This window comes from Procambarus clarkii, chromosome 5, assembly GCF_040958095.1.
Source record: "Procambarus clarkii isolate CNS0578487 chromosome 5, FALCON_Pclarkii_2.0, whole genome shotgun sequence".
NCBI classification, from domain to species: domain Eukaryota; kingdom Metazoa; phylum Arthropoda; class Malacostraca; order Decapoda; family Cambaridae; genus Procambarus; species Procambarus clarkii.
This window is the reverse complement of record NC_091154.1, coordinates 58,545,914-58,573,238: the sequence shown is the minus strand read 5'-3', so window position 1 is coordinate 58,573,238 and position 27,325 is coordinate 58,545,914. Positions and strand designations below refer to the sequence as shown.

The 27,325-nt window shown below is 45.2% G+C and overlaps 1 protein-coding gene across 1 annotated transcript in view; it reads right to left on the bottom strand.

Annotated features, from left to right (window-relative positions):
• The window catches only part of LOC138351036 (galactoside alpha-(1,2)-fucosyltransferase 2-like), a 423,912-nt gene that overhangs the window by 107,568 nt on the left and 289,019 nt on the right, over positions 1–27,325 (bottom strand). Inside the window, exon 4 of the mRNA XM_069302558.1 lies at positions 20,138–20,241. Within this exon, the coding sequence (XP_069158659.1) occupies positions 20,138–20,241 (104 nt within the window). The remainder of the gene's footprint in view (positions 1–20,137; positions 20,242–27,325) is intronic.

Here is a 27,325-nt window from a genome sequence, read left to right as displayed (position 1 = left end):
TTCTCGGAAGCGCAGGGTCTCCAATAACGACGGTGGTTTGCGATGGATAGTTTAATCCACTGAATAAGGCTTGTAGAGCCTCAAATCCTCGAGAGCCGACCGAGGCGCGTCCTCTCACCTCCACAGTCAGGTCAACTCTGACGTTGGCGCAGCCCTGAGCACTCAGTGACGTCACGGCGGGCTCTGATTGGTCGCCCATGACCCACGCCACCCAATCCGCACACGACTAGTGTTTTCTACAAAACGGCGGATCTGCAGGTAAGGGGTACGCTTTCATTTATATCAGGGCACCACTTTCCCCTTTACCTACAAACTTATGATGTAAATTTCTCCCTTATCTGGCGGCCGGTCTGGTCGCCACATATACCAACAGACTCCATGTATCTCAGAGAATCAGTAGGGAGAGCTGATATGACTCTTAAAGCAGGCAAACGGAAGAAATAGGAGAGGGCACTGTAACACGGCCTATTAGGCAAATCGGACCTTGCATAGTAGGCCTAGAAGTGCGTTCTGGCTACTAGATATGACATATGTTTATGGAGGAAGAATTGGAGGACCATAGAAGAATTGGAGGACCATGGAGGAAGAATTGAAACATTAATTTCCTTATGTACTTCGTATTTAATAATACATCTTCAGAAGGAATGATTTACAAGTCAGTAAGTTTGGACATATATAGGCAGGAAAGAGAAGTGAAGTGAGGTACAATGACAAAAATATGAATGAGATTAGGTGGATATAAATTAGAGTTTCATCATATGGCTTCATCTTCATCACTGCTAATGTTTAAATTTTGTAATCTGTATTAAAGCAGATTCAATTATGTTCCTATTGAAAATAATTTTAAAATTCGGTATTGAAGAAGCCATCTCCCAATCAATTTGCTGAGAACTTTCTGACAAATGAACAAACAAACAAAGCATTAGATGAATGGCCATGTCTTACAGAGAAGTTATGTTGCAAAATTCTACATTTAAAATCTTTAGATGTTTGCCCAACATAGAACCGATTACAGTCTTTACAAGGTATTTGTTAAACAAATTTCTTTTCGAAGAATTCCATGAACAAGTTTGAAAGCAATAGCGATAATGGATTCCCCATTGCCATTCCAAAAGTCTGTAAATAATACTCATTATTAAAGGTAAATTTACATTCTTTAATGCACAACTTAACGAGATTGACAACAATTCAGCAGAAAGAGGTAAAACATGATTTATTAATTCATGAGCAAGATAATCAAGAATATCATCAACAGGCACTTTTGTAAACAAAGAACAAACATCAAAACTGATTAACTTGATATCAGGAGCGATTGGAACAATATTCAATTTTTTAACTAATTCAATAGAATTGGTCAAATGAGAAGAGGAAATAGTTCCTAACAATGGGGACAAGATTTTGGTAAGCCATTTAGAAACCTTGTAAGAAATGGATCCCACAGAACTGATGATAGGCCTCATGGGATTGCTAGGTTTATGAGTCTTGACAAGACCGGCTCCCCGGCCGACTGGCTCCCCGGTCGGCCGAGCGGACAGCACGCTGGACTTGTAACCCTGTGGTCCTGGGTTCGATCCCAGGCGGTGGCGAGAAACAATGGGCAGAGTTTCTTTCACCCTATGCCCCTGTTACCTAGCAGTAAAATAGTTACCTGGGTGTTAGTCAGCTGTCACGGGCTGCTTCCTGGGGGTGGAGGCCTGGTCGAGGACCGGGCTGCGGGGACACTAAAAAAGCTCCGAAATCATCTCAAGATAAGTCCATAGAGATATGGTAATATGGCTCTTCCTACTGCTTTCACCACCAACATGCTCCTTAACTTCATTCTAGCATCAAAGATCCTCCAGCCAGATGTCTAGAATGTTTCACCACGGCCTTCCCCTTACTCTGTCTCGAGAGCCACATGCCAGGTGTTCGCCGGCTGCTTGTTAAACACCAGCAATCAACCCATTATTCTGTCGGTTGACCTTTCAACTCCTGCTTCACGCCAGCATGATGCCACCCACCAGTGTATATAAGCGACAGCTGGCGGCCCAGCACTCAGACTACTTCTGGTGCTCTCTCTTGGGTCACATGTCTCTTCTCTCACTCGATGTGGTTTTGCTATAACACGTGACAGGAAGGAAAGCAAATTTGTACATATTGTATAGTCACCCTTTTGTTTGTAGAGTAACATAATTCTTATATTCATTTGTAGACATTTGTGTAAAGCCAAGGATTTAGGCTTTATCATTGTTTGGGTTTATTATTATACATTATGACTTTAATTGTTAATGTTTCTTGTTTTCCATGCCACTATTCACACCAAAAAGGATGTAAGCAGTTTTATTTTAATTTGTTTTATCTTTTTGTTTATTTTATGTGTGTTTGGCATATACCAGCTGCAGGTAGTTGCTACGCTACCTCAAGTCCATACAAAATGTGGGGGCCTATCCGGGAGTCTTGTCTCAGGTATTGCACCTAGTTCCTTTGCTTAAAGTTGTGTTCAGTTGTTTACTTGGCTTTAACACATGTTTGCCTTTCAGAACTCTTTTTGAGTATTTTTCATTGGTGACTAACTCTACTTACATTTCAGGTGTAGCAATTTGTGACCTGTTTGTTTGTTTGTTTGTTTGACTTTAGATTACATGATGTATTATGTGCAAATTCATACTCATAATGGTTAATCTTATTAACCTTTGCTATATCCTGCTTACCCATACAATCTTGTCCCTACAGAAGTATCTCATTCAGGCAGATCACACATTTGGGTACTTTGGTTTGTCTCCTAACTATGATAATCAACTTTGTAGTACGAACTTAGGGGGATGTATTGGGCTTTCATTCCTTTTGCATCCAGGACTGTACTGTACATTTGGGTCATGTACAGCAGTTCTCGTCACAGTGTTGACACTCTCCGCACCCCTAAGCCTTCGTTCAAAGTCTGTGATTAATTGCCTATGTAGGGAGTTTACCATTCTTTTCCCAAAGCACAAAGAATTGTAACTGCAATTAATTACCTAGTTTTCAGTAGGACACCTCTTGCCCTTATCCTCGTCATTAATAGAATACCGAGTACATGCCTACATTGTCTTGTACTACCTCGAAACATTTATTGTTTCCCCAAGTCCTTATTAAAATCTATGACTTAATTATAATAATCAATCAATTAACCTTATCTTTCAGTAACTTATCCTGTAATTATATTATTATCCTACAGGATAGTTACAAATTGCCAGTCCTATACCAACCATTCCCGTGCCTGATATCACATAATCTTTGTCAGTCGAATAAACCTCACGTATTGGTTCACTTACAGGAGGACAGTCACATTATTCTTGCATTTATTTACTTACCTCTGTACTGTAAACCATGTTTCGCTTAGCTGCCTTCCGTTCCAACCCGGAGGACGAAGTTGGTAACCTCACTCGCACCACCAAAGGCAGGTTACTAACCCTTACTACGGAATATCATATCTTACCTCCCCATGGAGCCAACAAAACTGAACTTCATAATATGATACTAGATTATTTGATTGATAATGATCTTATCACTTCAGAGCTGCAGGAACAACATCAAATTACCGATACCGATTGCCGATTAAGACTGCACTCGCCGTCATGAAGCTGAAGATCAAATTAGCCCACATGGAAACAGAGGCTTATGAAGGGAAATGAGTGATGAGATTACAAGAAGCTGACCTAGAACATCAACGACGAGAAGAAGAAGCTTCCCTCCAACGAAAACGAGAGAATGAACAACTCCGGCTCCAAGAACAACGAATAGAATTGGAACGTCAACGACAGAAAGAAGAAGCTGACCTGAAACGTCAACGACAGCAAGAAAATGCTGATCTGCAATGTGTACGTGAACGAGAGAGATTTCAGCTACAAGAACAAGAAGCCGCCATCACGCTCCGCTTAGAGCAAGAGAAAGCTGCCTCCGCTCTCCGTCTGGAGCAAGAGAAAGCTGCCTCCGCTCTCCGTCTGGAGCAAGAGAAAGCTGCCTCCGCTCTCCGTCTGGAGCAAGAGAAAGCTGTTGCCACTCTAAGAGTTTCGACAACAGGAACTTGCAACTACCCACGCCGCTCAGCGCCATTAAGCAGACTCCAACCTCCCGGTACGTTTTAATGTGACTCAGTGTATTGAAATGATGCCGCCTTTTGTGGAGACAGAGGTGGATAAATTTTTTACCTCATTTGAGGCGTTAGCTACTCAACTCAGCTGGTCTCAGAACCAATGGTCAATACTCCTTCGATTCGATCTTACAGGTAGAGCTGCCTTGACCCTCAGTACTCTTGCCACCGAGACTGATTACCTGGTACTGAAGCAAGCAATTCTGGACGCTTATCTCTTGTTGATAGAAAGTTACAGACGTCGTTGCAGAGATTATGTTAAATCCTGTGCAAACACCAATGTAGAGTTTGCTCAGAATAAAACCAGATACTTTATGAAGTGGCTGGAGGCAGCCCAGATCACCACTTTTCCTGAGCTTATCAACCTCATCCTCATGGAAGAATTTATGCGCCGTGTGTCAAACCCCTACGTCTTAACCTTACAGATAAAGGAGAGACCAACCTCAGTAAGTGTGCGCAGTTGACTGATACCTATAGTTTAATTCCTTAATTCATATGACTCTTATTCCAGTAAACCAACTTGATCCAGCCCTGCTAGAGTGAGTCATGCCGATGTTAATTATGCACTCTACTGTAGGTATTGTAAAGTATATGGACACACAATCGAAAAATGTACCAATCCTCATTTGTAAAACTAGGAACGATTCACATAAGCCTAAATCTCAACCTCCTAAGCCTTATACGCCTGTTATGCATACCCATGTTCCAGCTTCTGATCTCTCCTTATTCCACAGAGACGTGTATCCAGAACTGTCTCTGCCAACGATAGAGATTCTAAGGGAAAGGTCCAAGTGAACATCTTGAGGGACACAGCTGCTCTCCAAAGCATACTCCTGAAAGCTGCTGCATCCAAGGTCACCTACACAGGAGAAAGCGTCCTCATCACCGACCTCACTGCAACCACTCCTACTTTGCCAGAGACCATCCAGATTGTTCTTTCGTTCGTGAAGAAGTCCAAGTCGCCATGAGGGATATCATAAGTCACCTTTTCCCATGCCAGGAATTCAACTTCTTTTGGGCAACGACTTGGCTGACCAATAAGACTCCACGAACCTGATCATCTGTAACAAACTCCAGGTCAGTGACTGCTACAGTAAACCCTGTAATGAAGTATGCCGCATAAGAGGTACCGGTGACCGACGAAACCAAAGACATCTCCCAGCCTGTCCTAATGACTACATGTGCTCAAGCCGCTCAACCACAACAAGTAGCTCCAGCTGTCCCTCAAGATCCACAAGGCTTCTCACGGAATCTCAACTGGTTGGAGTTCTAAAAATTACAGCAAGCTGATCTTTCATTAACTCCCTAATTCTTCCAGGCTCAAACTCAGACTGATTCTATCCCTAGTTATATTTTGAATGATAATCAAATCTTATATTGCAGATTCTGACCCACTAAATTAAAGGCAGAGGATAATTGGGCTAATGTTGATCAGTTGGAAGTTCCTACCTCATTACGTAAAGACATAATTGACTTGGCCTATGGCCCGATGTCCCATTATGGGATCAACAAAACCTATCATGCAGGACTATTATTGGCCAGGCATGTAACGAGACGTGAAGACCTTCGTGAACACTTGTCATACATGTCGAATGGCAGGTAAGCCTAATGCTCCTATTCCTAAAGCACCACTGATTCCTATTCCTGTGCCTTCAGAGCCCTTCAGCAAACTGATTATCGACTGCGTTTGGCCGCTACCATGAACTAGCTCCGGCAACCTCTACATCATCACTATCATGTGTCCTACCGCCAGGTTCCCTATAGCAGTTCCGGTCAAGAACATTACGGCTGCTACAGTTGTTAAGCACCTCCTAAAGATCCTCACATAGGATAACTTCGGGATAGTTACGAGTACGAGAGATTCAGAGCGATTGTGGCACAAGCTTCACCAGTGACTTATTTAAGAACATCCTTAAAGAGTTCAACATCACACAAGTATTGTCTAGCCCCAATCATCCTGCTTCACAGGGATCTCTAGAACGTAGCCATCAAACTCTCAAGTCACTTTTAAGAAAATTTTGCATTAGTACAGAGAAGGATTGGGATTAGCAACTAGACCTTATCATGTGTATTTTCAGAAGTCTTCATAATGAGTCCCTTGGAGGGACTCATTAAGAAGTACATTCCTAATGAGTTCTACATTCTTACGTAGAACATCTCCTTTTGAGATGTTCTACGGTCGTAAGTGCATACCCCCTGAAAGCATTTAAAGATTCCTTGACCTCTAACATCTTCATTGATTCCCTTAATGTGTCTCAGTTTCTTAAAATATTTGAGACGCACCCTTGAAAGAGTACATCAATTTGCCAGTGCTAACTCGTCAACATCTCAGCATAAAATGAAAACACATTTTGATCAAATACTAAAGTCAGGAAATTCAAGGTAGTAGACTTCGTTTTGGCATACTTTCCTATCCCAAGCTCCCCCCTTCCAGAGTAAATTTTCAGGTTCATACCGCATCAAAGAATGTAGGAACAATCATAAGTACATTCTAGAGACTCCTGATCGGCGGCATAAGACCCAACTCTGCCACATCAATCTTTTCAAGCAGTACCAAGGTAATCCTCCAACTGTATTGATGTCCGTATCCGCTTTTACGGATACATATACCCATAGTGATACCTGTCATGTTCACAGAAAATGGTACCATCCGTTTTCTATGTGTGGCGGAGCAGACGCCAGAGAAGGTAAACAAGAGCACACAGGAGCTACCAGCTTGGAAGCAGCTAGTCATGTAATTGTTTATATACGTATTAAAGTCAGTAACCAAGCAATGGCTTTATATCAACCCTACAATCAAGACTTCCTCAGTAACACACAAACACCACATTGGCGACGAGGATGAACTGTGAACGCAGGTATTTGTTCAGTTTAAAACATAAGGGAGAAGCATGCTGCCTGGAGGAGGAAGAGAAGCAGTGAGCACCATACCCGATGCTGTATGCTAACCGATGCTGTGTGCTAACCGATGCTGTGTGCTAAACGATGCTGTGTGCTAACCGATGCTGTGTGCTAAACGATGCTATGTGCTAACCAATGCTATGTGCTAACCAATGCTATGTGCTACCCCAAGCTATGTGCTGACTGAAGAAACTGTGTACTGACGAATCTGTCGACGCAGTGTACGAAACGACGCTTTGATGCTGTATACAAAACCCGATGTTTTGTATACGAAACGCGCTCTGTGCTAAAATTCTTCACGCTGTGAACTGACTGCTGCACTAACTGCTGCACCAACTGCTGCACCAACTGCTGCATCAACTGCTGTACCAACTGCTGTACCAACTGCTGCACCAACTGCTGCACCAACTGCTGCACCAACTGCTAACTTCTGCTGTACCAACTGCTGCACCAACTGCTAACTTCTGCTGTGCCAACTGCTGACAACTGCTGTGCTGCTGTGAGTAGGAACAACACATATACACAAGGGCTAGGTAAGAAGTCAGTTGCTGCTGTATTGTGCACTGTTGTGAACTTTTGCATTAAAATGCTTGTGTGCTTTGCAAAATTAAAGTAATTACAGTGAATTCTTAACTAACATACACAGTGCAGTAAGTGTTTAATATTCTGAGGAACATTTAAGTGATAAGTTACATTTATTCAGTAAAAAAAAGGCAATATACCTCAGTTTCCTGCATTTGATCCTGACTGTGACCAGACAAACCTGTCACAGAGGTGGGTCAAATGGCTTAAAAGGTTTGAAAATTTGTTGATAGTTTCTGACATCAAAAGTGCTGAAAGAAAGCGTGCCTTTCTACTTCATTATGCAGGTGATAGAGTTTGTGACATCTTTGACACACTGAAAGACACTGGTGGTGCCAAAGATTATGAAACTGCCAAAGCCAAACTAACAGAGCATTTCAAACCAAGACAAAATATTGCCATGGAAATTATGCATTTCAGGAGAGCCAGACAACTCTCTAATGAAACTGTGGATCAATACCACACACGTCTGCAGGGTTTAGTAGCCCATTGTGAGTTTGCTGATGTTGACAAAGAAATCAAACAGCAAATAATTGAAACATGCGCATCTACACGTCTCCGTCGAAGAGCTCTAGAACTTGTTGATGATGAAAGTTCTCTTACCAAGATACTGGATATGGCTCGTCGAATGGAAGATGCTGCACGTGATGCTCGTGTCATGGAGTGCAGTGCCAACAACGGTTCTGCCACTGTTACTAACAGTGATGAGGTACGTAAGGTTTAGGGAGGACATCGTAATCAAAGAAGATATCATGCCAAACCTAACAGTAAATTGAGCCGAGAACCACATCACAACTGGAGTCATGGAACAAGACTCAAGCAGTCACAACGACCCACATCAGAGGGTGTCAACAATAAATGTTACAATTGTGGAGGAGACTACCCACACCAAGGTAATGTTTGTCCTGCTCAAGGTAAGAAGTGCTATGAGTGTGGAAAACTAGATCATTTTGGTGCTATGTGTCGTTCCGCACTAAAGAAACCACAGTCTATGAATAAAAGCACTGTACGAGGATCAGGTCATAGGGGTCGAGGTGGTAAACACAATATTGCACCTCATATCCAGAATGTTAATAATGTACAAGACAACATTTCATTACACCCAGTCTCAGATGACAGTGAATGTGATTATACTTATGGAGTACAATCAGTCAGAATGGAATGATCTTCCAAACAACCCAGAGACATGTTGATACATTGCTGGTATTTGTCTCAAAGTTCTCATTGACACTGGATCAAACATTGACACCATTGCTGAGTGCCACTATAAAAAATTTAAATAACAGTTCCCAAAGCTTGAAAACTATAATGGCAAAGCCACTGCCTATGCTTCAAAGGTAGCCTTGCCAGTGATTGGAACTTTCACTGCAGAGATTAAGTCATAGAATGCAATGCTCATTACTACATTCCATGTTGTTAGGAATGCAAAGGAGTCTTTACTCAGTTACAAGACTTCAACCAAATTGGGGCTACTTCAGCTTTCTAATGCTGTAGCAGTGGAATCTGCAAACAATGTTGATGCTATTGTTGCTGAATTTTCTGATCGATTTAAATCCATAGGTTGTTATACTGATAGCAAAGTACATTTGCATATCAACTCAGATGTAATTCCAGTTGCCCAACCACATCGCCGAGAACCATTCCATACTCGCAAGAAAGTCGATGCCGAACTGGATAGGCTGATGGAACTAGAAATCATTGAACCAGTAACAGGCCCAACACCATGGGTAAGCCCAATTGTCACTCCACCAAAGCCGAAGAATCCAGATGAGATACGCATCTGTGTGGGCATGTGTGTTCCCAACAAGGCAATAATGCGTGAACGCCATCCTACACCCAATGTAGATGATATGATCTACCGCTTGAATGGTGCAACTGTATTCAGCAAGTTAGATTTAAACAAGGGCTATCATCAGCTTGAACTTGATGATGAGAGTCGATTCATCACAACGTTTACGACACATCAAGGTCTGTATAGGTACAAGCGCCTGAGTTTTGGCATCAACAGTGCTGCCGAGGTATTCCAGTACATCATCAGCCAGGTATTGCACGATATACCTAATGCTGACAACATGTCTGATGACATCATTGTTTATGGCCGTACCCAAGCTGAACATGACAAAGCTCTTCGTGCAACATTGCAACGCTTACGAGAAAAGAATCTGACGTTAAGCCGAGCAAAGTGTGAGTTCAATCAACGTAAAATTGAATTCTTTGGACATGTACTTAGTGACAAAGTTCTGTCTCCAGATCCTAAGAAAGTTGCAGATATCAAGAATGCTGCACCTCCTTCATCGTCCACTGAAGTACATGAAGTTTTCTGGGAATGGCAAACTACTGTTCTCGCTTCATTCCAGATTTTGCTACCATTACGAAGCCTCTACGTGAGCTCCTGAAGAAAAATGCATCATGGTACTGGAGCGATATCGAGCAAAATGCATTTGATGCTGTGAAAGATGCACTAGTAGAGAATGCGACTGCTGCATACTTTGATCCATCAATGGACACTGAGTTAACAGTGGATGCTAGTCCTGTTGGTTTAGGTGCTGTTTTAGCCCAACACAAACCTGGTCAACCAGATTCCAGAGTAGTAATTGCCTACGCCAGCCGTTCTCTCACAGATGTTGAGCAATGATACAGTCAGACAGAGAAGGAAGCTCTTGCTCTTGTATGGGGCTATGAACACTTCAATGTGTATCTGCTTGGTGCACCCTTCACCACGATAGTCACTGACCACAAACCGTTGGAGACCATCTTCAATAATCCAAAGTCCAAACCACCAGCTCGCATTGAGAGATGGGCTCTTCGTCTGCAACCATACAATTTTACTGTGAAGTACAAGCCAGGTGCAGGCAATCCTGCTGATTATATCAGTCGACATCCTGCCAACAGTTTCACCATCACCAAGCATCAGCAAGTTGCCGAGGAATATGTACACTCTGTAACCTGTGATGCAGTCCCTAAGGCTCTCACTCTTGATGAAATCCGTACTGCAACCCTAGAGGACCCAACTCTGCAAGCAACAGTGGATGCATTGACTAAGAAAAAGTTTCCACGCATCCCACCCTCAGGAGTTAACCAAGATGCATTCAAAGCACTTGAACGCATCCAGACAGAATTAAGTGTTACGCAACAACGCGACACCGTGCTGCGAGGTACTCGTATCGTCATTCCAGCTGTTCTCCAGCAACGTGCTCTGAAGCTTGCACATCAAGGACACCAAGGTCTTGTTGGGACCAAACAACTGCTACGAGAAAAGGTGTGGTTTCCTGGCATTGATCGTCAAGCAAAGGATATGCATGATGCCTGTGTCCCTTGCCAAGCTGCAGTGGATACTTCAAGACCAACACCTCTACAACCTTCACCACTAACTGCTGCACCATGGACGGAAGTATCGATGGACTTCTGCGGACCACTACCAACTGGAGAGTACTTGATGGTAGTCATTGATGATCACTCACGTTATCCAGAAGTAGAAATCATCACTTCTACATCTGCAAAGGCCGTCATCCCGAAACTCGACAAGAACTTTTCAAACTTTGGCATTCCTGAAGTTGTCAAGACGGACAATGGACCGCCATTCTATGGACAAGACTTCGTCAACTTTGCTGAGCATATTGGATTCAAACACCGCCGTGTGATGCCACTACATCCTCAAGCAAATGGAGAAGTTGAGAGATTCATGCAACCTCTCATGAAAGCGGTACGCTGTGCTCATGCCGAATGGCGATCCTGGAAACAAGCTATGTATGCTTTTCTCAGGAACTACCGTGCAACACCACATGGAACACTGGGCAAGTCACCTGGCGAACTTTTATTTGGACGTCCTATGAGAATCGCACTACCTGTCATGCCAGCCGTGATAACGGATAAATGTCTCCCTCAGAAGGATGCACTAGCCAAGGGCAAAATGAAAATTGCTCATGATCAACGTGCAAAGTAACAATTCATAAAGGTTGGAGATACGGTTCTAGTTAAAAAGAAAAAAGAGGGAAAGCTAGATATGCCGTATGATACAAAACCATATAAAGTGATTAGTGTAAAAGGAACTATGGTAACAGCTAGTAATAGAGATCATAGTATAACACGTAATATGGCCTATTTCAAAGTGATTCCAACTAGTGTAGAAAATGATAAAGTGCAAAGTCGTGCAAAAGAAAAAGAAAAAATGAGTTATAACTCAATAAATAATTCATCAAGGAATATTATTGTTTTTGGGGACTCTCGTCCTAAACGTCATGTTAAACGCCCTACACGATTTAATGATTAATTGTGTTCCTATGTAATGCAAAGTATTTACTTGTTATGCTGAACTAAATTTAATATTGTTTGAATAATGAAGATCTCTCATTCAATATTTTGTAACTTTGTAGTACAGTTTCTTTCATGTTTGTTTAACATTGCATATGTATTTTTAACATTGAAATCCTTTGTGGTAAAGATTAAGTTGTTTAAATTCTTTGTGTGCTTAATTAATGTTAAATGTATGCAGTATCTCTTGATATGTTAATAACTTACTTTGTGTCAATAACTTTGCTTTGTGCTACAAGCATGGTAGACATCCTGTAGTCATTCTTTTTAAAGAAAAGGAGGGATGTCATGTTCACAGAAAACGGTACCATCCGTTTTCTATGTGCGGCGGCTCAGACGCCAGAGAAGGTAAACAAGAGCACACAGGAGCTACCAGCTTGGAAGCAGCTAGTCATGTAATTGTTTATATACGTATTAAAGTCAGTAACCAAGCAATGGCTTTATATCAACCCTACAATCAAGACTTCCTCAGTAACACACAAACACCACAATACCTACCCTGCTTCTCCTCCTGACTGTAGTGACTACCCCAGTGATCTCTAACTCTGAAATTAGGAACGATCTTCCTAAATACTCACAGGATTCCAATAACAGTGCTCCTCTCATCCAACTAGTCTCTACTAATAGAGACTTGTTTTAAGAAACTCGGCAGGAATGTACCGTAGTGCGCCATCACATCAAGCTGCTTCCCGAAACGATGCCAATCCATCAACCATACTACCTGATGCAGTTCGCAGAAGGAAACCATGTTCGCGATATACAGTATCTCCTCAACAATGGACTGGCCACACCCAGTGAGTCTCCTTGGACCTCACCCTGTAATATTGGTGCCCAAGGCACGCAGTTATCTTGAGGTTATCTTCAGATGATTTTGGGGCTTTAGTGTCCCCGCGGCCCGGTCCTCGACCAGGCCTCCACCCCCAGGAAGCAGCCCGTGATAGCTGACTAACTCCCAGGTACCTATTTACTGCTAGGTAACAGGGGCATCAGGGTGAAAGGAATTCTGCCCATTGTTTCTCGCCGGCGCCCGGAATCGAACCCGGGACCACAGGATCACGCTCCCAGTGTTCTGTCCGCTCAGCCACCGGCTCCGGCAAGGTAAGACTGTGCAGCGATTATCGTAAACTGAACACAGTCACTGTAAAGGATTTCTGTCCTTTGCCTGGCATCGTCGATATTCTTGATGCCATCGGTAACACCAAGTTTCTCTCACAAGTTGACCTCCTAAAAGGGCTATTTTCAGATCAGTCTTACACAGTGCGCTAAGGACATCACTGCTTTCTCCACTCCTTTTAGCCTCTTTTGATATGAGCGACTGCCCTTAGGACTCTACAATGCCCCAGCTACCTTCCAGCGAGCTGTCAGCATCGTCATCCAAGACCTTGACGATTTCTACGCCTACCTGGATGACATCGTTGTTGCCACCAACACTTGGAAAGACCACCTATAACGGGTGTTCTTCAAGCTTCTCCAGGTTGGCTTCAACATTAATTTGGGCAAGTCCACGTTTGCCACAAGTAAAGTGCGGTATCTCGGTCATATAGTAGGCAGTGGAAGCATAGCACCTCTTGGCGTTCACCTACATGCTATTCAACAATACCCTCAGCCTACCTCACGAAAACAGCTTATGCGTTTTCTAGGTTTAGCATCATACTATCGTCCTTTTAGCAGGAACTTCAGTTCCGTGGCTACACCTCTCATTAACCTTACCAGCCATAAGCAAAATATCTTTGGACTAATTCACAAACCATTGCATTTGAACAGCTAAAAGCATTACTCTGTAGTAATCCCATTCTCGCCTCGCAAGATGTGAAGAAACTCTTCGTCCTTAATGTCGATGACAGCAGCACCGGCATTGGGGCATTGATGCAACAGTGAGAAGAGGGAGGGAGTTTATCAGGGGAAAGCGCCAAGCCATTACGACTACATAGCACTGGGAAAGGGTCAGGATAAGGATTTGGGATGGGACAGGGGGGGGGGTCAGTCAGTCTTGCCAGTCAGTGACTACAGCTACAAGCTGAAACCGCATCAACGTAACTAAAGTACAGTTGAAAAGAAGCTATTCACAATCATCCTATGCTTACAACATTACAACTCATGCCAGGTGTTCGCCGGCTGCTTGTTCACCACCAGTAAACGACCCAATATTCTGCGGGCTGACCATTCAACTGCTACTACACGCCTGCATGACGTCACCCACCAGTCTATATAAGCAAGGGCCGGCGACCCAACACTTCTTGTTCCGAGTAGCTGAATCTAAAACAACCACAAGACCCAACACTCAGACTACTCCTGGTGAGTAGTCTGAGTGTTGGGCCGCCGGCCTGAGTACTCCTCTTGGGTCACATGTTTCTTCCTTCACTCAATGTGGTATTGCTACGACGCGTGACGGAGGAAGGACAGCACATTTGTACATATTGTATAGTCACCCTTTTGTGTGTAGAGTAACGTAATTCTTATGTTCATTGTTGACAGTCGTGTATAGCAAAGGTTACAGGTTTTATTATTGTTTGTGTTTATTATTATAAGTAAAGAGTTTAATTGTTCATGTTTCTTGTTCTCCCTGCCACTATTCACTCAGCAATGGACGTAAGCAGTTTTATTTTATTTTTGTTTTACCTTATTGTTTGTTTTATGTGCGTTAGGTATATATATATATATATATATATATATATATATATATATATATATATATATATATATATATATATATATATATATATATATATATATATATATATATATATATGCCTAAGGCACAACTCTCCTAAACACGAGAGTGAAGTATACAACTTTAGAACACTTTCCCACCAGGAGACTCGAACCCTAGCCAGCACAGAAGCCTTCCAGCAACTGGCATAACAGGTACGCCTTAACCCACTCCACCACCTGCTCAGACCCTTAAAAGAGATGGTAATTTCGGAGTATTGATGTACCCCAAAGATCACCACCTCCCAAGAGCACTAGAGCAAGTGAGGGGTCATTTATACGTTTATTTCATCAAGTCCCTGTTAATATGGGAGAACACTGTGTCTATGCTTAAGGCACAACTCTCCTAAACACGAGAGTGAAGTATACAACTTTAGAACACTTTCCCACCAGGAGACTCGAACCCTAGCCAGCACAGAAGCCTTCCAGCAACTGGCAATAACCTTCCAGGCTTCTGTGCTGGCTAGGGTTCGAGTCTCCTGGTGGGAAAGTGTTCTAAAGTTGTATACTTCACTCTCGTGTTTAGGAGAGTTGTGCCTTAAGCATAGACACAGTGTTCTCCCATATTAACAGGGACTTGATGAAATAAACGTATAAATGACCCCTCACTTGCTCTAGTGCTCTTGGGAGGTGGTGATCTTTGGGGTATATAAATACTCCGAAATTACCATCTCTTTTAAGGGTCTGAGCAGGTGGTGGAGCGGGTTAAGGCGTACCTGTTATGCCAGTTGCTGGAAGGCTTCTGTGCTGGCTAGGGTTCGAGTCTCCTGGTGGGAAAGTGTTCTAAAGTTGTATACTTCACTCTCGTGTTTAGGAGAGTTGTGCCTTAGGCATAGACAGAGTGTTCTCCCATATTAACAGGGACTTGATGAAATAAACGTATAAATGACCCCTCACTTGCTCTAGTGCTCTTGGGAGGTGGTGATCTTTGGGGTATATAAATACTCCGAAATTACCATCTCTTTTAAGGGTCTGAGCAGGTGGTGGAGCGGGTTAAGGCGTACCTGTTATGCCAGTTGCTGGAAGGCTTCTGTGCTGGCTAGGGTTCGAGTCTCCTGGTGGGAAAGTGTTCTAAAGTTGTATACTTCACTCTCGTGTTTAGGAGAGTTGTGCCTTAAGCATAGACAGAGTGTTCTCCCATATTAACAGGGACTTGATGAAATAAACGTATAAATGACCCCTCACTTGCTCTAGTGCTCTTGGGAGGTGGTGATCTTTGGGGTATATAAATACTCCGAAATTACCATCTCTTTTAAGGGTCTGAGCAGGTGGTGGAGCGGGTTAAGGCGTACCTGTTATGCCAGTTGCTGGAAGGCTTCTGTGCTGGCTAGGGTTCGAGTCTCCTGGTGGGAAAGTGTTCTAAAGTTGTATATATATATATATATATATATATATATATATATATATATATATATATATATATATATATATATATATATATATATATATATATATATATATATTATTAAATATGACCGAAAAAGTAAGATTAATAATTCTAACACGAATTTTCTCAATCTTTCGTATATATTTCTTTCCACTGTAGGAGGTAATTCAAAAATCAATTCTCCAAAATTCATTTTTATTTCTAGTCTGACGCAACACGAGCGCGTTTCGTAAAACTTATTACATTTTCAAAGACTATAGTTTACAAATACACAACTGAATAGAACTTAAACATCTCTGATTTTGTTTATATCTACATTTGAGTGAGGTGGATGGGGTGAGGTGGCATTAATAGGGTATTAATTTCATCAACACAAGACAGAACAAGAGGTGGCATTAATAGGGTATTAATTTCATCAACACAAGACAGAACACGAAACAATGGGTATTGAAATGGAAGTGATTGTAGAAAGCCTATTGGTCCATATTTCTTGATGCTTCTATATTGGAGCGGAGTCTTGAGGTGGGTAGAATATAGTTGTGCATTAATTGGCTGTTGATTGCTGGTGTTGACTTCTTAATGTGTAGTGCCTTGCAAACGTCAATCCGCCTGCTATCGCTGTATCTATCGATGATTTCTGTGTTGTTTACTAGGATTTCTCTGGCGATGGTTTGGTTGTGGGAAGAGATTATATGTTCCTTAATGGAGCCCTGTTGTTTATGCATCGTTAAACGCCTAGAAAGAGATGTTGTTGTCTTGCCTATATACTGGGTTTTTTGGAGCTTACAGTCTGCAAGTGGGCATTTGAAGGCATAGACGACGTTGGTCTCTTTTAAAGCGTTCTGCTTTGTGTCTGGAGAGTTTCTCATGAGTAGGCTGGCCGCTTTTCTGGTTTTATAGTAAATCGTCAGTTGTATCCTCTGATTTTTGTCTGTAGGGATAACGTTTCTATTAACAATATCTTTCAGGACCCTTTCCTCTGTTTTATGAGCTGTGGAAAAGAAGTTCCTGTAAAATAGTCTAATAGGGGGTATAGGTGTTGTGTTAGTTGTCTCTTCAGAGGTTGCATGGCGTTTCACTTTCCTTCTTATGATGTCTTCGACGAAACCATTGGAGAAGCCGTTGTTGACTAGGACCTGCCTTACCCTACAGAGTTCTTCGTCGACTTGCTTCCATTCTGAGCTGTGGCTTAGAGCACGGTCGACATATGCGTTAACAACACTCCTCTTGTACCTGTCTGGGCAGTCGCTGTTGGCATTTAGGCACATTCCTATGTTCGTTTCCTTAGTGTAGACTGCAGTGTGGAAACCTCCGCTCTTTTCCATGACTGTTACATCTAGAAAGGGCAGCTTCCCATCTTTTTCCATCTCGTAAGTGAAACGCAGCACGGAACTCTGCTCAAATGCCTCCTTCAGCTCCTGCAGATGTCTGACATCAGGTACCTGTGTAAAAATGTCGTCAACATACCTGCAGTATATGGCCGGTTTCAAGTTCATGTCGACTAAGACTTTTTGCTCGATGGTACCCATGTAGAAGTTTGCAAACAGGACACCTAGGGGAGAACCCATGGCGACCCCCTCTACTTGCTTATACATGTGCCCATCCGGGCTCAAGAAGGGTGCCTCTTTAGTACAAGCTTGGAGTAGTAGGTCACTACCAAAGATACCTTACAAGCAGAACTTATTGCAGAAGGAGGAAAGAATCGAGGCAATTACAGAAGCACCATTCTGTCCCTCGAGCTCAAAGCGGCAGCTAAAAGCCTTCGTGAGAACAAGGAGATAGTTGTCAGGAGAGGTGACAAGTCGCCAATATATGTCATTCTTAAAAAAGACGAATATCTGGCGAAAATGAACCTCATACTCTCTGACCAAACTAAGTTCCAAAGGGTAACGAAGGACACTACAGCCGAATTGAAAGCAAAGGTCAACAAACTGATCGAAACTGTGAACGCCAAGAAATCCGGACTCCACCTGCCAAAGATCATTGGGGAATATAAACCTGGATATGCGTATGGAAATGTCAAGACACACAAGCCTGGAAACCCACTTCGGCCAATCATTAGCCAGATACTCACACCCATGTACAGACTGGCGAAGCGACTCAACAGCCTGCTGACTCCTTATGTTCCTTGCGCCTTCAGCCTGAAGTCTCCAAAGGAATTTGTTGACTTACTGCGGGGCACACGGGCCACAGGGATAAGAGCCTCGTTGGACGTAGAATCGCTGTTTACCAACGTACCTGTGGACGAGACAATCGGGATGATAGCCGACAGAGTGTATCGTGATCCAGCCTGTACTCCTCTTGACATACCCGAAAATATTCTAAGGAAACTACTCCAAGCTTGTACTAAAGAGGCACCCTTCTTGAGCCCGGTCGGGCACATGTATAAGCAAGTAGATGGGGTCGCCATGGGTTCTCCCCTAGGTGTCCTGTTTGCAAACTTCTACATGGGTACCATCGAGCAAAAAGTCTTAGTCGACATGAACTTGAAACCGGCCATATACTGCAGGTATGTTGACGACATTTTTACACAGGTACCTGATGTCAGACATCTGCAGGAGCTGAAGGAGGCATTTGAGCAGAGTTCCGTGCTGCGTTTCACTTACGAGATGGAAAAGGATGGGAAGCAGCCCTTTCTAGATGTAACAGTCATGGAAAAGAGCGGAGGTTTCCACACTGCAGTCTACACTAAAGAAACGAACATAGGAATGTGCCTAAATGCCAACAGCGACTGCCCAGACAGGTACAAGAGGAGTGTTGTTAACGCATATGTCGACCGTGCTCTAAGCCACAGCTCAGAATGGAAGCAAGTCGACGAAGAACTCTGTAGGGTAAGGCAGGTCCTAGTCAACAACGGCTTCTCCAATGGTTTCGTCGAAGACATCATAAGAAGGAAAGTGAAACGCCATGCAACCTCTGAAGAGACAACTAACACAACACCTATACCCCCTATTAGACTATTTTACAGGAACTTCTTTTCCACAGCTCATAAAACAGAGGAAAGGGTCCTGAAAGATATTGTTAATAGAAACGTTATCCCTACAGACAAAAATCAGAGGATACAACTGACGATTCACTATAAAACCAGAAAAACGGCCAGCCTACTCATGAGAAACTCTCCAGACACAAAGCAGAACGCTTTAAAAGAGACCAACGTCGTCTATGCCTTCAAATGCCCACTTGGGGACTGTAAGCTCCAAAAAACCCAGTATATAGGCAAGACAACAACATCTCTTTCTAGGCGTTTAACGATGCATAAACAACAGGGCTCCATTAAGGAACATATAATCTCTTCCCACAACCAAACCATCGCCAAAGAAATCCTAGTAAACAACTCAGAAATCATCGATAGATACAGCGATAGCAGGCGGCTTGACGTTTGCGAGGCACTACACATCAAGAAGTCAACACCAGCAATCAACAGCCAATTATTGCACAACTATATTCTACCCACCTCAAGACTCCGCTCCAATATAGAAGCATCAAGAAATATGGACCAATAGGCTTTCTACAAACACTTCTATTCAATATCCATTGTTTCGTGTTCTGTCTTGTGTTGATGAAATTAATACCCTATTAATACTCTTGTTCTGTCTTGTGTTGATGAAATTAATACCCTATTAATGCCACATCTTGTTCTGTCTTGTGTTAATGCCACATCACCCCTTCCACCTCACTCAAATGTAGATATAAAATCGGAGATGCGTAAGTTCTATTCAGTTGTGTAATTGTGAACGAAAGACTTTGAAAATGTAATAAGTTTTACGAAACGCGCTCGTGTCGCGTCAGACTAGAAATCAAATGAATTTTGGAGAATTGATTTTTGATTTACCTCCAACAGTGAAAAGAAATGTACGAAAGATTGAGAAAATTCGTGTTAGAATTATTAATCTTACTTTTTCGGTCATATTTAATAATATGTCTACAGGAAAGACTGCCACCAAAATATACTAATATATATATATATATATATATATATATATATATATATATATATATATATATATATATATATATATATATATATATATATATATATATATATATATATATATATATATATATATATATTTATATATATATACATATATATAGATTGTTAATCCATGATCTTGTATGAAGAGAACATTACAACTCACCCGTACACCGAAGACCTTACGTATGACAGAGAGAGACAGGTATTCCGTAATCTTGTTGCCCAACCGTCCGGCCGAGTTTATAGTGACGTAAGGCAGCGAGCAGTCTGTAACACAGTCAGGGGCTGATGACTAGCGTCTCGGGGCTCCTGACACTAATGTTATTCCAGGTGGTGATACTCTGTTCTCCCCTAGCTGGCTGATACTCTACTATCACTCAGCTGGCTCACACTCTACTATCACCCAGCTGGCTGACACTCTACTATCACTCCGGCTGGCTGACACTCTACTATCACCCCAGCTGGCTGACACTCTACTATCACCCCAGCTGGCTGACACTCTACTATCACCCAGCTGGCTGACACTCTACTAGCTGTCACCCCAGCTGGCTGACACTCTACTATCACCCCAGCTGGCTGACACTCTACTATCACCCCAGCTGGCTGACACTCTACTATCACCCCAGCTGGCTGACACTCTACTATCACCCCAGCTGGCTGACACTCTACTAGCTGTCACCCCAGCTGGCTGACACTCTACTAGCTGTCACCCCAGCTGGCTGACACTCTACTATCACCCCAGCTGGCTGACACTCTACTATCACCCCAGCTGGCTGACACTCTACTATCACCCCAGCTGGCTGACACTCTACTATCACCCCAGCTGGCTGACACTCTACTATCACCCCAGCTGGCTGACACCTTACTATCACTCTAGTTGGCTGACACTCTACTATCACCCCAGCTGGCTGACACTCTACTATCACCCCAGCGGGCTGACACTCTACTATCACCCCAGCTGGCTGACACTCTACTATCACCCCAACTGGCTGACACTCTACTATCACCCAGCTGGCTGACACTCTACTATCACTCCGGCTGGCTGACACTCTACTATCACCCCAGCTGGCTGACACTCTACTATCACCCCAGCTGGCTGACACTCTACAATCACCCCAGCAGGCTGACACTCTACTATCACCCCAGCTGGCTGACACTCTACTATCACCCCAACTGGCTGACACTCTACTATCACCCCAGCAGGCTGACACTCTGCTATCACCCCAGCGGGCTGACACTCTACTATCACCCCAGCTGGCTGACACTCCACTATCACCCCAGCTGCCTGACACTCTACTATCACCCAGCTGGCTGACACTCTATTATCACCCCAGCTAACTGACACACTACTATCACCCAGCTGGCTGACACTCTACTATCACCCCAGCTGGCTGACACCCTACTATCACCCCAGCTGGCTGACACCCTACTATCACCCCAGCTGGCTGACACTCTACTATCATCCCAGCGGGCTGACACCCTACTATCACCCCCAGCTGGCTTACACCCTATATCACCCCAGCGGGCTGACACTCTACTATCACCCCAGCTGGCTGACACTGTACTATCACCCCAGCTGGCTAACACTCTACTATCACCCCAGCTGCCTGACAATCTATTATCACCCCAGCTAACTGACACTCTACTATCACCCCAGCTGGCTGACACTCTACTATCACCCCTGCTGGCTGACACCCTACTATCACCCCAGCTGTCTGACACTCTACTATCACCCCAACTGGCTGACACTACTATCACTAACAGCTGGCTGACACTCTACTATCACCCCAGCTGGCTGACACTCAATTATCACCCCAGCTAACTGACACTCTACTATCACCGCAGCTGGCTGACACTCTACTATCACCACAGCTGGCTGACACTCTACTATCACCCAACTGGCTGACACCCTACTATCAACCCAGCTGGCTGACACTCTACTATCACCGAGCTGGGTGAAACCCTACTATCACCCAGCTGGCTGACACTTTACTAATACCCAGCTGGCTGACACCCTACTATCACCCTAGCTGGCTGACACTACTATCACCCCTGCTGGCTGACACTCTACTATCACCCCAGCTGGCTGACACTCTACTATCACCCAGCAGGCTGACACCTTACTATCACCCCAGCTGGCTGACACTCTACTATCACCCCAGCTGGCTGACACTCTACTATCACCCCAGCTGGCTCACACCCTACTATCACCCCAGCTGGCTAACACTCTACTATCACCCAGCTGGCTGACACCCTACTATCACCCTAGCTGGCTGACACTACTATCACCCCAGCAGGCTTACACTATACTATCACCCCAGCTGGCTGACACTACTATCACCCCAGCAGGCTTACACTATACTATCACCCCAGCTGGCTGACACCCTACTATCACCCCAGCAGGCTTACACTATACTATCACCCCAGCTGGCTGACAACCTACTATCACCCAGCTGGCTTACACTCTACAATCACCCCAGCTGGCTGACACTCTTCTATCACCCCAGCTGGCTGACAACCTACTATCACCCAGCTGGCTGACACCCTACTATCACCCCAGCTGGCTGACACTCTACTGTCACCCAGCTGGCTGACACCCTACTATCACCCCAGCTGGCTGACACTCTACTGTCACCCCAGCTGGCTGACACTCTACTGTCACACAGCTAACTGACACTCTACTATCACCCCAGCTGGCTGACACTCTACTATCACCCAGCTAGATGACACTCTACTATCACCCAGCTAGTTGACACTCTACTATCACCCCAGCTGGCTGACACTCTACTGTCACACAGCTAACTGACACTCTACTGTCACCCCAGCTGGCTTACACTCTACTATCACCTCAGCTGGCTGACACTCTACCATAACCCCAGCTGGCTGACACTCTACTATCAATCAGCTGGTTGACACTCTACTATCACCCCTAGCTGGCTGACACCTTACAATCACCCCAGCTGGCTGACACACTACTATCACCCCCAGCTGGCTGACACCCTACTATCACCTCAGCTGGCTGACACTCTACCATATCCCCAGCTGGCTGACACTCTACTATCACCTCAGCTGGCTGACACTCTACCATATCCCCAGCTGGCTGACACTCTACTATCAATCAGCTGGTTGACACTCTACTATCACCCCTAGCTGGCTGACACCTTACAATCACCCCAGCTGGCTGACACTACCATAACCTCAGCTGGATGACACTCTTCTATAACCCCAGCTGGCTGACACTTTACTATCACCCCAGCTAGCTGACACTCTACTATCACCCCAGCTGGATGACACTCTACTATAACCCCAGCTGGCTAACACCCTACTATCACCCCAGCTGATGGCTGACACTCTACTATCAACCAGCTGGCTGACACCCTACTATCACCCCAGCTGATGGCTGACACTCTACTATCACCCCAGCTGGCTGACACTCTACTATCACCCAGCTGGCTGACACCCTACTATCACCCCAGCTGATGGGTGACACTCTACTATCAACCAGCTGGCTGACACTCTACTATCACCCAGCTGGCTGACACCCTACTATCACGCAGCTGGCATACACTCTACTATCACCCAGCTGGCATACACTCTACTATCACCTTGCCGGCTGACACCCTACTATCACCCCAGCTGGCTGACACTCTACCATCACCCCAGCTGGCTGACACTTTAATATCACCCTAGCTGGCTGACACTCTACTATCACCCAAGCTGGCTGACATACTACTTTCACCCCCAGCCTGCTGACACCCTACTATCACCCCAGCTGGCTGACACTCTACCATAACCCCAGCTGGCTGACACTCTACTATAACCCCAGCTGGCTGACACTCAACTATCACCCAAGCTGGCTGACACACTACTATCACCGCAGCTGGCTGACACTCTACTATCACCCAAGCTGGCTGACACACTACTATCACCCCCAGCCTGCTGACACCCTACTATCACCCCAGCTGGCTGACACTCTACCATAACCCCAGCTGGCTGACACTCTACTATAACCCCAGCTGGCTGACACTCTACTATCACCCCCAGCTGGCTGACACTCTACTATAACCCCAGCTGGATAACACTCTACTATCACCCCAGCTAGCTGACACTCTACTATCACCCCAGCTGGCTGACACTCTACTATAACCCTAGCTTTCTGACACTCTACTATCACCCAGCTGGCTGACATTCTACCAACACCCTAGCTGGCTGACACTCTACTATTACCCCAGCTTGCTGACACCCTACTGTCACCCTAGCTGGCTGACACTCTACTATTACCAAAACTGGGTGACACTCTACTATCACCCTGCTGGCTGACACTCTACTATTACACTAGTTGGCTGACACTCTACTATCCCCCCAGCTGGCTGACACTGTTCTATAACCCCAGCTGGATAACACTCTACAATCACGCTAGCTGGCTGACACTCTACTATCACCCAGCTGGCTAACACACTACTATCACCCCAGCTGGCTGACACTCTACTATAACCCCAGCTGGCTGACACTCTTCTATAACCCCAGCTGGCTGAGATTCTATTATCACCCAGCTGGCTGACACTCTACTATCACCCAGCTGGCTGACACCCTACTATCACCCCAGCTGGCTGACACTCTACTATAACCCCAGCTGGCTGACATTCTACTATCACCCCAGCTGGCTGACACTCTACTATCACCCAGCTGGCTGACACTCTACTATCACCCAGCTGGCTGACACCCTACTTTCACCCCAGCTGGCTGACACCCTACTATCACCCAAGCTAGCTGACACTCTTCTATCGCTCCAGCTGGCTGACACCCTAATATCAATATAGCTAGCTGACACTTTATTATCATCCCAGCTAACAGACACTTTACTATCACCGCAGCCGGCTGACACTCTACTATCACCTCAGCTGGCTGACACTCTACTGTCACCCCAGCTGACTGACACTCTACTATCACCCAGCTGGCTGACACCCTACTATCACCCCAGCTGGCTGACACTCTACTAACACCCAGCAGGCTGACACTCTACTATCACCCTGCTTTCTGACACTCTACTACCACCCAGCAGGCTGACACCCTACTATCACCTCAGCTGGCTGACACCCTACTACTACCCCAGCTGGCTGACACTCTACTATCACCCAGCTGGCTGACACTCTTGTATCACCCAGCTGGCTGACACTCTACTATCACCCCAGCTGGCTGAAACTATATAACACCCTAGCTGGCTGACACTCTACTATCATCCAGCTGGCTGACACTCTACTTTCACCCAGCTGGCTGACACTTAACTATCACCCCAGCTGGCTGACACTCTTCTATCACCCCAGCTGGCTGAAACTCTATTATCACCGCAAATAACTGACACTCAACTATCACCCCAGCGGGCTGACACTATCAGCCCTGCTGGCTGAAACTCTATTATCACCCCAGCTGGCTGACACTCTATCAGCCCAGCTGGCTGACACTCTACTATCACCCACCTGGCTTACACTCTACTATGACCCAGCTGGCTGACACTCTACTATCACCCCAGCTGGCTAACACTCTACTATCACCCCAGCTGGCTGACACTCTCCTATCACCCTAGCTGACTGACACACTACTATAACCCCAGCTGGCTGACATTCTATTATCACCCAGGTTGCTGACACTCTACTATCACCGCCGTTAGCTGACACTCTACTATTACGCCAGCTGGCTGACACCCTACTATCACCCCAGCTGGCTGACACTCTACCATAACCCCAGCTGGCTGACACCCAACAATCATCTCAGCTGGCTGACACTTAGCATAACCCCAGCTGGCTGACACTCTACTATAACCCCAGCTGGCTGACACTCTACTATCACCCCCAGCTGGCTGACACTCTACTATAACCCCAGCTGGCTAATACTCTACTATCACCTCAGCAAGCTGACACTCTGCTACCACCCCAGCTGGCTGACACTCTACTATAACACCAGCTTTCTGACACTCTACAATCACCCAGCTGGCTGACACCCTACTATCACCCCAGCTGATGGCTGACACTCTACTATCACCGAGCTGGCTGACACTCTACTATCACCCAGTTGGCTGACACCCTATTATCACCCAGCCGGTATACACTCTACTATCACCCAGCTGGCTGACACCCTACTATCACCCAGCTGGCTGACACTCTACTATCACTCAGCTGGCTGACACACTAATATCACCCCTGCTGGCTGACACTCTACTACCACCTCAGCTGGCTGACACTCTACTATAACCCCAGCTGGCTGACACTCTACTATCACCCCCAGCTGGCTGACACTCTACTATAACCCCAGCTGGCTAATACTCTACTATCACCTCAGCAAGCTGACACTCTGCTACCACCCCAGCTGGCTGACACTCTACTATAACCCCAGCTTTCTGACACTCTACAATCACCCAGCTGGCTGACACCCTACTATCACCCCAGCTGATGGCTGACACTCTACTATCACCGAGCTGGCTGACACTCTACTATCACCCAGTTGGCTGACACCCTATTATCACCCAGCCGGTATACACTCTACTATCACCCAGCTGGCTGACACCCTACTATCACCCAGCTGGCTGACACTCTACTATCACTCAGCTGGCTGACACACTAATATCACCCCTGCTGGCTGACACTCTACTACCACCCTAGCTGGCTGAAACTCTATTATCACCCAGTTGGCTGACACTCTACTATCACCCCAGATGGCTGACACCCTACTATCACCGAAGCTGGCTGACACTCTACTATTACCCCAGCTGGCTGACACTCTACTATCACCCTGCTGGCTGACACTCTACTATTACCCCAGCTGGCTGGCACTCTACTATCACCCCAGCTGGCTCACACCCTACTCTCACCCCAGCTGGCTAACACTCTACTATCACCCAGCTGGCTGACACCCTACTATCACCCTAGCTGGCTGACACTACTATCACCCCAGCAGGCTTACACTATACTATCACCCCAGCTGGCTGACACCCTACTATCACCCCAGCAGGCTTACACTATACTATCACCCCAGCTGGCTTACACTCTACAATCACCCCAGCTGGCTGACACTCTTCTATCACCCCAGCTGGCTGACAACCTACTATCACCCAGCTGGCTGACACCCTACTATCACCCCAGCTGGCTGACACTCTACTGTCACCCAGCTGGCTGACACCCTACTATCACCCCAGCTGGCTGACACTCTACTGTCACCCAGCTGGCTGACACCCTACTATCACCCCAGCTGGCTGACACTCTACTGTCACCCCAGCTAACTGACACTCTACTATCACCGCAGCTGGCTGACACTCTACTATCACCCCAGCTGGCTGACACTCTACTATCACCCAGCT